Source organism: Sus scrofa, chromosome 1 (assembly GCF_000003025.6).
Source record: "Sus scrofa isolate TJ Tabasco breed Duroc chromosome 1, Sscrofa11.1, whole genome shotgun sequence".
Taxonomy (NCBI): Eukaryota; Metazoa; Chordata; class Mammalia; order Artiodactyla; family Suidae; genus Sus; species Sus scrofa.
In genome coordinates, this window is record NC_010443.5 from 90692453 (window position 1) to 90705410 (window position 12958).

Consider the following 12958-nt stretch of genomic DNA (forward strand, 5'->3'; position numbering starts at 1 on the left):
ACTGAACGCCACTTTGTTTCAAGAGAGAGAACTGCAGCAATAATAGCTTTACAATTATATGTTAAGTTGCACTTGAATCATTGATCTAAAATAATCCCTGGGGTGTGTGCTCTCTGTCCTTTTTAACAACAAAGCTTGTAAAAGTGCTGTTTATATTTTAATGACCTCTTCAGCTTCAGCCAGGCCTTCACCCCACTATTGCTCTGTGGTCTCTTCCCTCTCAGTCTGCGTCTGAGAAAGTTTCAGTAGAAAGAATATGGTTTTTAGAATCAGGCTGACCTGGCTTTTTATTATACAAACTGTTAGAGATTATTTAATCCCCTCAACCACTGACATTACCATTTCCTTGTCAGTAAAATGGGGATTTTAATACCCACTTGACAGATTTTGTTTTGAGGAATAAGGGAATTGGGAGATGATCAGCACTTAATATGAAGTACAGAAAAATGGCACTCAACAGTTCCCTCTCCTTTTTGTCAAATCAGATGAACTCGCCCATCCTAGCCTGGGGTTTTTCTCATCATTCCTCGATGTAGTGAATGGAATGACGAACTGTTTTAACAGTTAAGTCTGAAATCTTGCTCTCCTCTCTTAATTTCCCAGTCCAGTAAGTCATGACATTTTTGTTGATTTTTGGAGGTATTTCCTCGTTGTTGGCTGTCATCTCATCCACTTATCTACATCTCTTTGGCTTCATCTCTTTTGCTGCTGACTTATTTCAGGTTTTCTTTTTTACTTGGATGAAAGTGCCGCTAATGGACTCTGTCTCAAATAACTCATATTGAATCCAGCCTTTCACTACTACCAGAATGACCTTGAAATAGAGTTTGGATTCTTGACCTTTTGCCATTTAAACCTTTAAATGGCCCTAAGGCACCTTCCGGATAAAATTTAAATTCATCATTAAAATCTCACTCCTCTCTTCCACTGTTGCCTCATACCTCCATTTGTTCTTCTGCCAAACCCAACTATTTGATTGCAGTTCTCCAAGATCTGTTCACCATCTCTCTTTTTTTTTTTTTTTTTTTTCTTTTTGTCTTTTTAGAGATGCACCCAAGGCTTATGGAAGTTCCCAGGCTAGGAGTTAAATCGGAGTTGCAGCCACTGGCCTACGCCACAACCACAGCAATGCCAGATCTGAGCTGTGTCTATGACCTACACCGCAGTTCATGGCAACACTGGATCCTTAACCCACTGAGTGAGGCCATGGATCAAACCCACATCCTCATGGATCCTAATTGGGGTCATTTTCTACTGAACCATGATGGGAACTCCTCTAATAATTTTCTTATATTACAAAAGAACCTCAAGCTAATGTTTTGGAAAGGAAACTACTTTGAAATCAACTGTTCTGCTTTAGAGGGTGAATTTACAAACCAGGTCCCAGGTTGCAAGTGTACCTGGGAAGTAAGTTTGATAGGCATCCAGCTAAATTTCAGCCATATTTTCCTGTCAAGAAAATCATGATTTACAGAGCAAGGGGATAGTGAGTGAGGAACACTGGGACTGAAGAGTGTTTGAAAGGAGTACAAGTATTAAAAAAGATTTTGTGAATTTTTCTACTCAACGAAATGAGTTCACTCTTTCGTGCAGTGTTACTATTCGCTCAATCAATAGTTACTAAGCATTTCTTAGCGCCTGTTACTATTCTGGGTGCTGGGGATACAGCAGTGAACAAAGCCTTTTTTTTTTTTTTTTTTTTTTTTGTCTTTTTAGCACCACACTGCTGCCATATGGAGGTTCCTAGGCTAGGGGTCGAATCAGAGCTGTGGCTGCTGGCTTACACCACAGCCACCGCAACGCAGGTTCTGAGCCTTGTCTGTGACCTACACCACAGTTCACGACAATGCTGGAATGTTAACTCACTCACTGAGCGAGGTCAAGGATCGAACCCACATCCTCATGGATACTAGTCGGGTTCATTAACTGCTGAGCCATGATGGAAACTCTGAACAAAGTAATATTAAGCAGAGTCATTATCTAACATAATTTAAGTCCTTAAAAGGATCACTGCTGTGTGGAAGGCAGACTGAATGAATGGAAGAGTAGAAGCAGGGAAACCAGTTTCAAAGGCTTTTGCAGTAATGTAAGCAAGAGGTGATAGCTTGACCTGGAGTGGTGGTAGCAGTGGAGGTAGGTGGTCATATTCAGATTATTTAAAAGTGCAGCCAACAGAATTTTCTTTGAGATTAGTTACAGGTTATGACAGAAAACAGCCAAAGTTGGGGGCTTGAAATAAAGAAAATGGAAGAGAAGGCTTGGAAATAAGGATTGGAAAGTAGACTTCAGTTTTGGTTGTTAAGTTTGGGATTCCTATTAGACATCTAAATAGATGTCTGGGGATAAAGGGAAAGGTCAGGCTGGAGAGCTGTTCACACACAGAAGGTATTTCATGGCATTGGACGAAATCACAAAAGGGATGCTTGTAGGAAGAATGTGGTCCTCTGAAATTTAGAAATGAAGTGGATGAGTATCCAGGAAGGGAAACCAATAGCAGCTGCTGAACTAGTACCCCCTGCAAGAGTAGTGTTTGGCAGTCTCCTTAAGACCATGTTTCAAACTGTACAGACCTTACACCCTATTACATATATGGTTTATTTCCAAACTAAACCCTGAAGGGATATTGTGAGGGAATGATTAGCTGTTAAATGTTGCTGATAGATGAAAAAGATGAAAACTGATACTGACAGTTCAAAAATTAGGAGTGGAAGGGAAGACAAGTATAAAGCTGTTTTTATGTTGAAGAAGCAAAATGGTAAAAAGTAAAAGGAGGTCTGTTTAATTTGGGGATGTGCTCATATGCTCATGGAATGATCCAGTAAAGGGGAGAGTTGTAGTGACAAGAATATAAGGATGTGTATCTACTTTGGAATCTATTTCGTGTGATTCTTTGGTTCTTTGGGGGCAGAAACATAGTGTCCTGGACCTGTTACCTATTATATAGCGTTAATTCATCTGTTGGTTAGTAGATTACCTCTGTTAAGCAGTCCTAGGGGAGTGGTAAGAAACTCACATAATCTCTGTTTTTGAGAAGTTTACTATCTAGTTGGCTAGATAAAACATAAGAGCCTATACAACTTTAACAATTTCAAATTACAGACAGTCCATTTTAAAAAAATCAATATGCCCCAGCTATTGGCATCTGGTAATTGTCCCCAAGAATTTGATGACAATGCATAATAGAGTGGAGAATAAACCAGGTCCTTTTCATCCCAATCTGGGGAAGAGATGAATTGGGTATTTGCAATTTATAAATAATTAGGTATTAAAGTTGGTGAGGAAAAGAACTTGAAATGGGACCAGGTAACTTGGTAGTTTTAACCCTAAAGATTAGAAGGAATAATAATTTCAATATTACTGATTTTATCTGCACATTTCATCTATGCTGAACACATATATAATCTATTTGAAATGCCAATGGAATAATTAAGAGTTTGTTTAAAAGGTGTGAAGATATTTATTGTAGTGCAGGGTAGATGGTTTTATATTTATACCTGCTTAGGGTGGGCACTTAGAAGGTGGCATTATTTAAGCACGATTGATATCGGTACAGTCATTGCTGGGCCTAGCAACTCTCTACATGGAAAGTGCCCTGCTAGACTGAGACAGCAAGATCTTTCATCCCATGTCTGGTGTCTCGATTAAAATCTCCTCCTCTTTTCAGCGCTTCCCAAGACTCAGAAACGAGCGAAGTTTCCACAATTCCGCGACCCTGTCTGTGGAAGTGCCGCTTGCACGAGCAGCTCCGCAGCCTCCAAAGGTCTGGGATGAAAACTATTATCCCGCCGCAGCTTTTCACAGCCGCCTCTGCACAAGGAACGGTAATGCCCCCCAACCGTGCCTTCGGTGGAGAAAACTGATTGTATTCGTGTAAGAGGAGTTATCCTTTCTATTTTGCATTTCATCCAGCTCCACAGTTTATAGAGTTTGGCCAAACTAGTGTTCTAAAGAGTGGCGCAAAGGCTGCTCAGAGTTTTACGCCTTCCCGTTCAAAACACACACATAATGTTCTGCGGTAGCCTGGTCTCACAGTGATTTTGTCTAAGCTGTATAGAAGAGTACTGAGGGCTCATTCCCCGCCTCTCTGATGTCAAAAGCATTTGCTCCTCCCCAGGTGGAGCTCTCGGGAAGCTCCGGAGTGAGATCGAGGCATCGAGACATACAGCGCACCGCCTATATCAGTCACAGCCACTCGGCCGCTCTTTCGCTCCTTCCGCGGTCTTCGGTTGAAGGAGCGCAAGCCCCGCCTCCGCCCGGAAGCACTAGTTTTCCAGGCGCTTGCGCGAGACCTGAGGGTAGTTCCGCTTCCGGTGTGTGGGTTGCCGTTCGTGGTATTCAGTTATCGCGGTTGGTGGGTCGTGACTGAGCCAAGATGCTGCGGAATCTGCTGGTGAGGGCCATCTCGGCCGGCCTTCGTGATGTGGGGTGGGAGGGTTGGGAGCGGAGGCTGAAGGGAAGAGACAGAAAAGCCTCTCCTGAGGGGAAAAGAGAGGGAGAGGGCGGCTTGGGTCCGTGTCCTTTCCGGTGACCTTACTCTTTCCGTCTGTGCATCCGTCTCGACCCCGCTGTGCTGGGTAGTTGCAGGGGAGGGGGCGAGGCTGAAGAGGTGCCCGGAGTTCTGTGCGTTAGACAAACCTTGGCTTCTTGGTCGCATCCCTAACGTTGTCGGTCCAGGTGAGAAGTTCCTGAGACTCGATAGCGTCAGACCCAAAGTTGCTCTGATAGTGAAAGGGTGCAGTCTCAGGCGTTCTGAGCTTCGCAAGCATGAGAAGGCAGTTTAAAATGCAAATCATTCAATTTTGTCCGGGACTTAAGGAGCATTCGCAGCCTAAGGGTTGGGTTGCTTCCATCAGGCGCTTCTTCAGTGTCCTTCACTCCCCCACCGACTTTGAGCAGGTGAAATATTTTCCCAAAATTTTGAAAAAAAGAGAAAATGTAACAGTGATTATCCAGTAAGGCTTTACTTCTCAATATGTCATTTATTTTAGAAAGTGGAGTGCCTATTTTATTATTTAACTGGATATGTAATGTAAGTCGCTTTTTTGGTAAGACTTACACAGGAAATGTAATGAGGAAAGCATTTCAATGAAGCAGGAACCATGCCAGTTTATTTTGATGTCAAGTAATAGGTTTTTAATAATGGTAAGTATTAAAAAAAAAAAAAAAAAAAGACTTTGGGAGTTTCCATTATGCCACAGCGGAAACGAATCTGACTAGGAACCATGAGGTTGCGGATTGGATCCCTGGCCTTGCTCAGTGGGTTAAGGGTCCGGCGTTGCTGTGAGTTGTGGGCTACGTCGCAGACGCGGCTCCGGATCCTGCGTTGCTGTGGGTCTGGCATAGGCTGGCAGCTACAGTTCAGATTAGACCCCTTAACCTGGGAACCTCCATATGCTGCGGGTGCGGCCCTAAAAGGACAAAAGACAACAACAACAAAAAAGACTTTGACCTTAGTGTATTTTGTAACCAGTCTTTATTTTTTATTTTTAGTTTTTTTGTCTTTTTGCCGTTTCTTGGGCCGCCCCCATGGCATATGGAGGTTCCCAGGCTAGGGGTCGAATCGGAGCTGTAGCCACTGGCCTACACCAGAGCCACAGCAACGCGGGATCCCAGCTGCGTCTGCAACCTACACCACAGCTCCTTAACCCACTGAGCAGGGCCAGGGATCGAACCCGCAACCTCATGGTTCCTAGTCAGATTTGTTAACCACTGAGCCATGACGGGAACTCCCAGTCTTTATTTTTTAAATATCTATATATCAGTATGTTTCCCTCATAAGTTCAGGTAAGGATCTCCTTGAATGTGGTCTTTAGATGCTTCAGAATGTAATGTAAAGAGCGGTGACTGGGTAACAAATAGGAAAACCTTGTACTTATCTAAGACTTTGTTTATTGACAAATCAGATATGTTTTAACTTTCTGTTTCCCTTTTCTGTAGTGTTAAAGATTAGATGTGTCTGGTTTTGAAGGTTTTTAAGCCCAAAATCTGTTTAATGCATATGGGTTTTTTATTTCAGGCTCTTCGTCAGATTGCCCAGAGGACCATAAGCACTGCTTCACGCAGGCAGCTTGAAAATAAAGTTGCAGAGAAACAAAAACTATTTCAGGTACTGAAGTGTTTTATAAGAAATTGTTTTTTGTTCTAAGTAGATTACCAAAAGTTGGAGATAGAAAGTAAACCTGGAGAGTTCTGATTGTTAGCAATCCTGTTGTATTAGCAGAATAATAAACAGTCTATGGATAGCTAACTGGACAAGTTCTATAACCAGGAGGCCCTGGGAAAGCAGAAGAAATATGGGGGGAGGGTGTAGGTCAAAGACACTTTCTTTTGGAGGAATCACATTGGGTTGGCCCTCTTTGGGGTAGATGCCCAGTCATAGACAAAGAGACCATAGAAAGGGCCTGGGAACAGAATGGATGTATGTGTAGAAACTCAATATATGCTCTAGAAGCTATTTCATATTGGTGGGGAAAGGATACAATAAATTGGTATTGGAAAAACTGGCTGTTTTGAAGAAAATGAAATTACATCCCTTCTGTGTTATATATTGAGAGATTAATTGCAGATATAAATATTTCTCCCTCAAAAAATATTAAAAGAAAACATGAGACAGAGTTCCTATTGTGGCACAGCAAGTAAAGGAGCTTCCATATGCTGCTGTTGCTGCCAAAAGAAAAACATAGCAGAGTTTTTTCCAGTTGTATTGAGGTACAATTAACAAGTAAAAATTGTATGCATTTATGTCGTACCTGATTTTTAAGGTGTACGGTGGGGTGTTTAATGATGACCACAGTTAAGTTTGGTCTTAGGAGTCATCCTAAGGCAGTCTCTAGAAAGCCTGGAGGTTTTAAAGGAGAAAAGTTTCTTTTTTTATTGTTATTTTTTGTATTTTTAGGGCCGCACCCACGGCACATGGAGGTTCCCAGTCTAGGGGTCAAATTGGAGCTGTAGTTGCTGGCCACAGCCGCAGCATCGCCAGATCCTTAACCCACTGAGTGAGACCAGGGATCGAACGTGTGTTCTTATGGATGCTAGTCAGATTTGTTTCCACTGAGCCAGGACGGGAACTCCTTAAAGGAGAAAAATTTCAAGCCTTGGTAACATGAAAATTGAAAATGTATTTATGGTTACAAGAGAAGTGAAAAATTGAGAGCATATTTTTAAAATTAACAACATATTTAATACTAACAAAAGGCTAATATTGTGAGTATACAAAGAGCTCCTATAAATCAGTAAGCAATGCAAATTAAAATTGTAGGCTCCTACCTTTTCTTACCTGATTGTCCAGATGTTAGAGAGATTTAAGATAGGTTATGATAGGCAGGTGTGGGAGATAAGATGTTGCTGTACAGTACTCTGATACATGCTAGGTAGTGGTATTGGTAGTGGTATCTCAGAGCAGATTTGAAAGTATCATTCATTAGAAACAAATTACATACTTTATTATCTAGGACTCTTACTTTTAAGAATCTTTCCTACAGAATAATAGCATAAATATATAAAAATAGGAGATAAGCTCTATTCATTATGGAATTTTAATACCAAAAAAAAAAAAAAACCAATAAGCTAAATACCCGTTAATAGAGGACTGGCTTATTTAATTGTAATATTTGCACAGGGGAATGCTGTGTAGCCATTAAAAGAAGCAAAATAGGTTTAAATGGACTAACAGTAGTTTTTGAATAGTACTGAGTGAAGAATAGTAAGCAATAGACCATTATATAGCATAAGCATTTTGTGCATTAAGCAAATATATGCATAAATTAAAAGCTATGACAATATAAGCATTAAAAAATTAAGGATATGGGAAATTCTCTGATGGCCTCAAGGGTTAAGACTCCTGCGTTTTCATCCCTGTGGCTTAGGTTACTGCCCTGTCGCAGGTTTGATCCTTGGCCCGAGGATTTCCACATGTTGCAGGTGTGGTAAGAAAGAAAGGATCTGAAATAAGACGTTTCAACTCTCATTAAAAAAAAAAAAAAAAATGGCCATCATTAAAAGGTCCACAAATAGCAAGTGCTGGAGGGGTTGTGGAAAAAAGGGAACCCTCCTGCACTGCTGGTGGGAATGTAAACTGGTACAGCCACTGTGGAGAACAGTTTGGAGATACCATAGAAATGTATACGTAGAACTTCCATATGACCCCACAATCCCACTCTTGGGCATATGTGAACAACATAATGCCATTTACAGCAACATGGATGGAACAAGAGACTCTCATACTGAGTGAAATGAGTCAGACAAAGACAAATACCATATGATATCACTTATAACTGGAATCTAATATATAGCACAAATGAACATCTCCACAGGAAAGAAAATCATGGACTTGGAGAATAGACTTGTGGCTTCCTTGGGGGGAGAGGGAGGGAGAGGGAGGGAGTGGGAGGGAGTGGGAGGGAGTGGGAGGGATCGGGAGCTTGGGGTTATCAGATACAATTTGAAATGGATTTACAAGGAGATCCTGCTGAGTAGCATCAAGAACTGTGTCTAGATACTACATTGCAACAGAACAAAGGGTGGGAAAAAAATATATACATGTAAGAATAACTTGGTCCCCATGCTGTACAGTGGAAAAAATAAATAAAAAAAAATTAAGGATATGTATTATACTTTTAATACTGGTTTTCTTATGAGGAAAGACTTAGTGGGACAGAGCAGTTTACCTTTATAAGTAGTTAGGTTATCAGTGATTTTTTTTTTTTATTGTGATCTCTGGTTTTTCATAAATAAAATTTAAGTGGTTTTAAAAAAGCTTTATTATATATACTACATATTACGTTAAAAAGACTTGTATTTAACAGATGTATTGTATCTACTATATGCCAAAGTGCTGGATTAGGGGCTAAGGATATAATTATAGAGTTATAAACCAAAACCCTCTCCCCCCTTTTTAAGGGAAAAGAGACTTTTCTTACAACTAAATCTAAAGTGTGGTGACCATTGCATTTTTAATAATTAAGTTGATGAGCTCAGTGACTGTATTTTCAAAGCTTTAATGTTTATTCCTTGGAATGAACACCTTTTTTAGATTTCAGAATAATTTTTAAAAAGAGAATTCTTTTTTTCTGCCTGTACCAGTGGCATATGGAAATTGCCCGTCCAGGAATTGAACCTGTGCCATGGCAGTGAAAACTCTGCATCCTTAACCCCTAGGCCACCAGGGAACTCCCAGGAGTTCTTATTTTAAAAGTAGTTGTAGTGGAGAAAGAATCAGGAAAATTGGTGTCCTTTTTAATTTTGATATTTTAAATATTTCAATTCCAGGGCTTTAAGAAGCCAGTTAATTTTATATGAATGGGTTAATCTTTTTCACTTTGTTGGGAAGAAATGCTGCGTGTATTAATTATCACTTTTTTTAAACCTAGGAGGATAATGGGATTCCAGTGCATCTGAAGGGAGGGATCGGCGATGCCTTCCTCTACAGAGCCACCATGATTCTGACAGTTGGTGGTAAGCCGTCTGGGATGCTTGCTTTCTGCAGTGTCAGAGTAGGGTTAGCTCACAGTGTCAGTGCCTTCGCTGTGTCAGGATTTTAGTGCAGGCCGTCTGTCTTCAGATTTTGAGGTCTTGCTGCCTCACCTTTAACGGCTTATATTGTATAAGAACATTTTTAATGTGTTTATAAAAATAATTCAAGGACGTTTGATGATTACGTTGTGCCAGGGGTGGCTCTGCGAACTTGCCGCCTGTGGGCCTGCAGGGCTTTGGAGAAGCCAAAGGTAGCCAGTCCAGCCCATCTCCTGTAATAGGGGTTCCTAAAGCTTTTGATGGTGATTCGTAATAAAGGCATTTTACATCTGAACTCTGTACATGCGTATTTGTGACAGAAAGAAACCTTGTGCAGCATAGTGCTTTGCTCCACATAGAGTGCTGTGTGTTTTCTGTGGATTGGGCAGGCCCAGTAGTCAGTATCAGCAGTGGACCATCACAAATTGGTGCATGTGCTGGGAGCAGAATCAGGAACTAGAGTGATCATTCCCTGAGGGGAAAGGAAAACAGTTCTAGAGTGACTACTGTGATGTCCTGTTGCCACATGCATGGATTTCTGTCACCCTCGATGATTGCGTCTGTAATGGATCCTCATTTTAAAGACAAAGAAATTATGTTAGTTACCCGATAATACTGCTTTTTTGTGGAAAAGCTGGATTGCCAATGCCAAAGGGTCTTGTTTATCTTGAATTGAGTACAGTGAAGGGGCATACATAGATAACAACCAGATGGTGACATTTGGGGTTTCTTAAGATGAAGTCCTAAATTCTTTTTGGCCAGTGTGATTATTTCTTAGATATTTTAGTAATTAGTTTTAAAAGTAAATGTCCAATTATTAGAAATTCTTATTTTAAGTTTGATTACTTTAAAATTATATGTTACTCTTTGGGTTTATATTGATAAAACACCTCGGGGAAGGCCTTGAGTATTTGACCTCTTAGCTTTTGAATCATTTCTTAGCATGTCTCAGGCAATCTTAGGTCATATGTTCTTAATCTTATTTTAAATTTTGTGCATGTTTACTAACATACATTATTGTGTTATAAAATACAGTACTTCTATAGCATTTAACTAGTATTGAAACTGGATTGTGTTTTTTATATATTAAATTTTGCCAGCACCTATCAAAATATTTCATGTTTCCATAAAAATAGTCTTAATGCCAAGTTTGCTTTTATCTTGTAGTTTCTTAGCTGTAGGGTTTTTACATTCAAATCTTAGAATTTCTTTTAAGTTCTTACTTTGTTTCTTATTATTTTTCAGGAACAGCCTATACCATATATCAGCTGGCTGTGGCATCACTTCCTAAGAAGCAGGATTGACTTCAGTTTATCCTCCCAGCACTCAGTTAGTTCAGTTCCATTCAGCTCTCTGTGGACCAGTAATCTGATAACTGAGTTCTTCTCTGGGGATCAATATTTATTGACTTGTACTAACTGCCACCAATAAAGCAGTCTTTACCATGCTTTGTCTTATTTTGTCACTTCACATTATACCAGTCTTAATCAGCTTTTGATCAGCCTTGCAAACTTTCCATAAGGAACAAAAAATGATTCTTTTGTCTTTAGGATATATAAAGTGCCATGGTGATATAATTTTAATGAAATTTTATTTTTACAGCTTATGCAATGGATGGATGGTCTTCAGCTTTGGTTGCACATGACTATTGGAAAGCATATTTCTATTATTTATTGCTTTTGAGGGCCACACCCATGGCATATGGAAGTTCCCAGGCTAGGGGTCCAATCACAGCTGTAGCTGCCGGCCTACATGACAGCCATAGCCATGCAGGATCTGAGTGGTGTCTGTGACCCACACCACAGCTCGAGGCAGCAACGTCAGATCCTTAACCCACTGAGCAAGGCCAGGGATCGAACCCGAAACCTCATGGTACCTAGTCAGATTGATTTCTGCTGCACCACACTGGGAACTCCCATGGGAGGTAGATTTTAAGTGAAGTTTTGTTATAGTAAGCGCTATGCTCAGATGTATTGGCAGTCCAGCTGTTCTAGATGAAGTTCCACCAAAAAAAAAACAGCTCAGAGAAGGCATGCAGTTTACCCAAAGCTACAAATCTCTGTCAGCACAAGATTTCAAATCCAGTTTCATCTGATTAAAAGTTCATGGTCTTCCTCATGTACTTCATCTTATCGGGGTTTAATGAAATAGTGACTGAGCCAGCTTCGGTCAGTAGCAACTAAGGCAGACATGAATACACTCACTGTAGGCTCCCGCCCCTGCCTGGTCAGGGATCTTGGAAGAGTGATCTGTACAGTCTAATGGCATATTCAGTTTCCTGTTGATCTCTCTAACTTGCAGTCTACCTACCTATTAATATTTCTGTCATTTTATAACTAAAGAACTAGGTACTCATTACCAGCTGCCATGCTCTGCTGCTTCTTGGTGCATGCGTGCTCTGACTGAAAATCTGGGACAGCTACCCAGATTCTGTTGGAACCTTTGACATTCCTCCCTTTGCCCCCAGTGTTCCCTGTATTCAACTTCATCAAGAGTTCCATGCATGCCTCTGAATCTGAGTTGAAATTTCAATTTTTTTTTTTTTTTCTGCCTTTAAGGGCTGCACCTGTGGCATATGGCGTTTCCCAGGCTAGGGATCTAATCGGGGATGCAGCTGCCGGCCTACACCACAGCCACAGAAATGCCAGATCCGAGTCACGTCTGCGACTTACACCACAGCTCACAGCAATGCCGGATCCTTAACCCACTGAGCAAGGCCAGGGATGGAACCTGCAACCTCATGGTTCCTAGTTGGATTTGTTTCTGCTGCTCCACAACAGGAACTCCCACATTTCAGTCTTAATTGTTGATAAGCCGAGGAACCTACATAGCATTGTAGTTATGAATGATGGAGTCAGAAGACCCAGCTTCAAGCCTTAGATTTGACGACCATGAGTAGCTAACATTGCTAAAGTTGTGTCTGCATCTGCCTAAATGAAATAATGCTTAGTGCACATGGTAATTCTAATGCATTTAAAGGGGGGTGGGGAAGGGTTCCTGACATACCAAGTGTGCATAAATGCTAGGTACCTCTGGTTTCAGCTCTCTGAGATAAGGAACTTATCTTTTCAACTCCTATCCTTATCACTTGGTGCAGAGCAGGGCCCACATTGGGACTGGTAGGGCAGGATCAGGCTTTCATCCCTGACCTCAGATCTTTTGGCTCTGCTATCCTTAGTGTATGGCTTTCTTCCTCCTTGTAAGATGGGTGCTGCAGCTCCTGCCATTGTGTTTGTTTTCCTGCAGGTGGATTGGTAAAAGAAGACATGCTAAACAAGTGAGCTCTCTTTAAAGGGCCATGCAAAGACTTCAGCTTGGGAGTTCCCATTGTGGCTCAGTGGTAATGAATCTGACTAGTATCCATGAGGATGCTGACCAGTATCCACTCATTGGTTTAAGGATCTGGCATTGCTGTGAGCTGTGGTGTAGGTCACAGATACGGCTCGAA

At 41.0% G+C, this 12958-nt stretch overlaps 1 protein-coding gene across 1 annotated transcript; it reads left to right on the top strand.

The window, feature by feature from the left end:
• COX7A2 (protein) lies at window positions 4294–10955 on the top strand. The gene is given in 4 exon segments (NM_001097484.1): window positions 4294–4390; window positions 6017–6106; window positions 9369–9453; window positions 10756–10955. Coding segments are annotated over 4 exon segments (252 nt in total). The 5' UTR covers window positions 4294–4372; the 3' UTR covers window positions 10815–10955.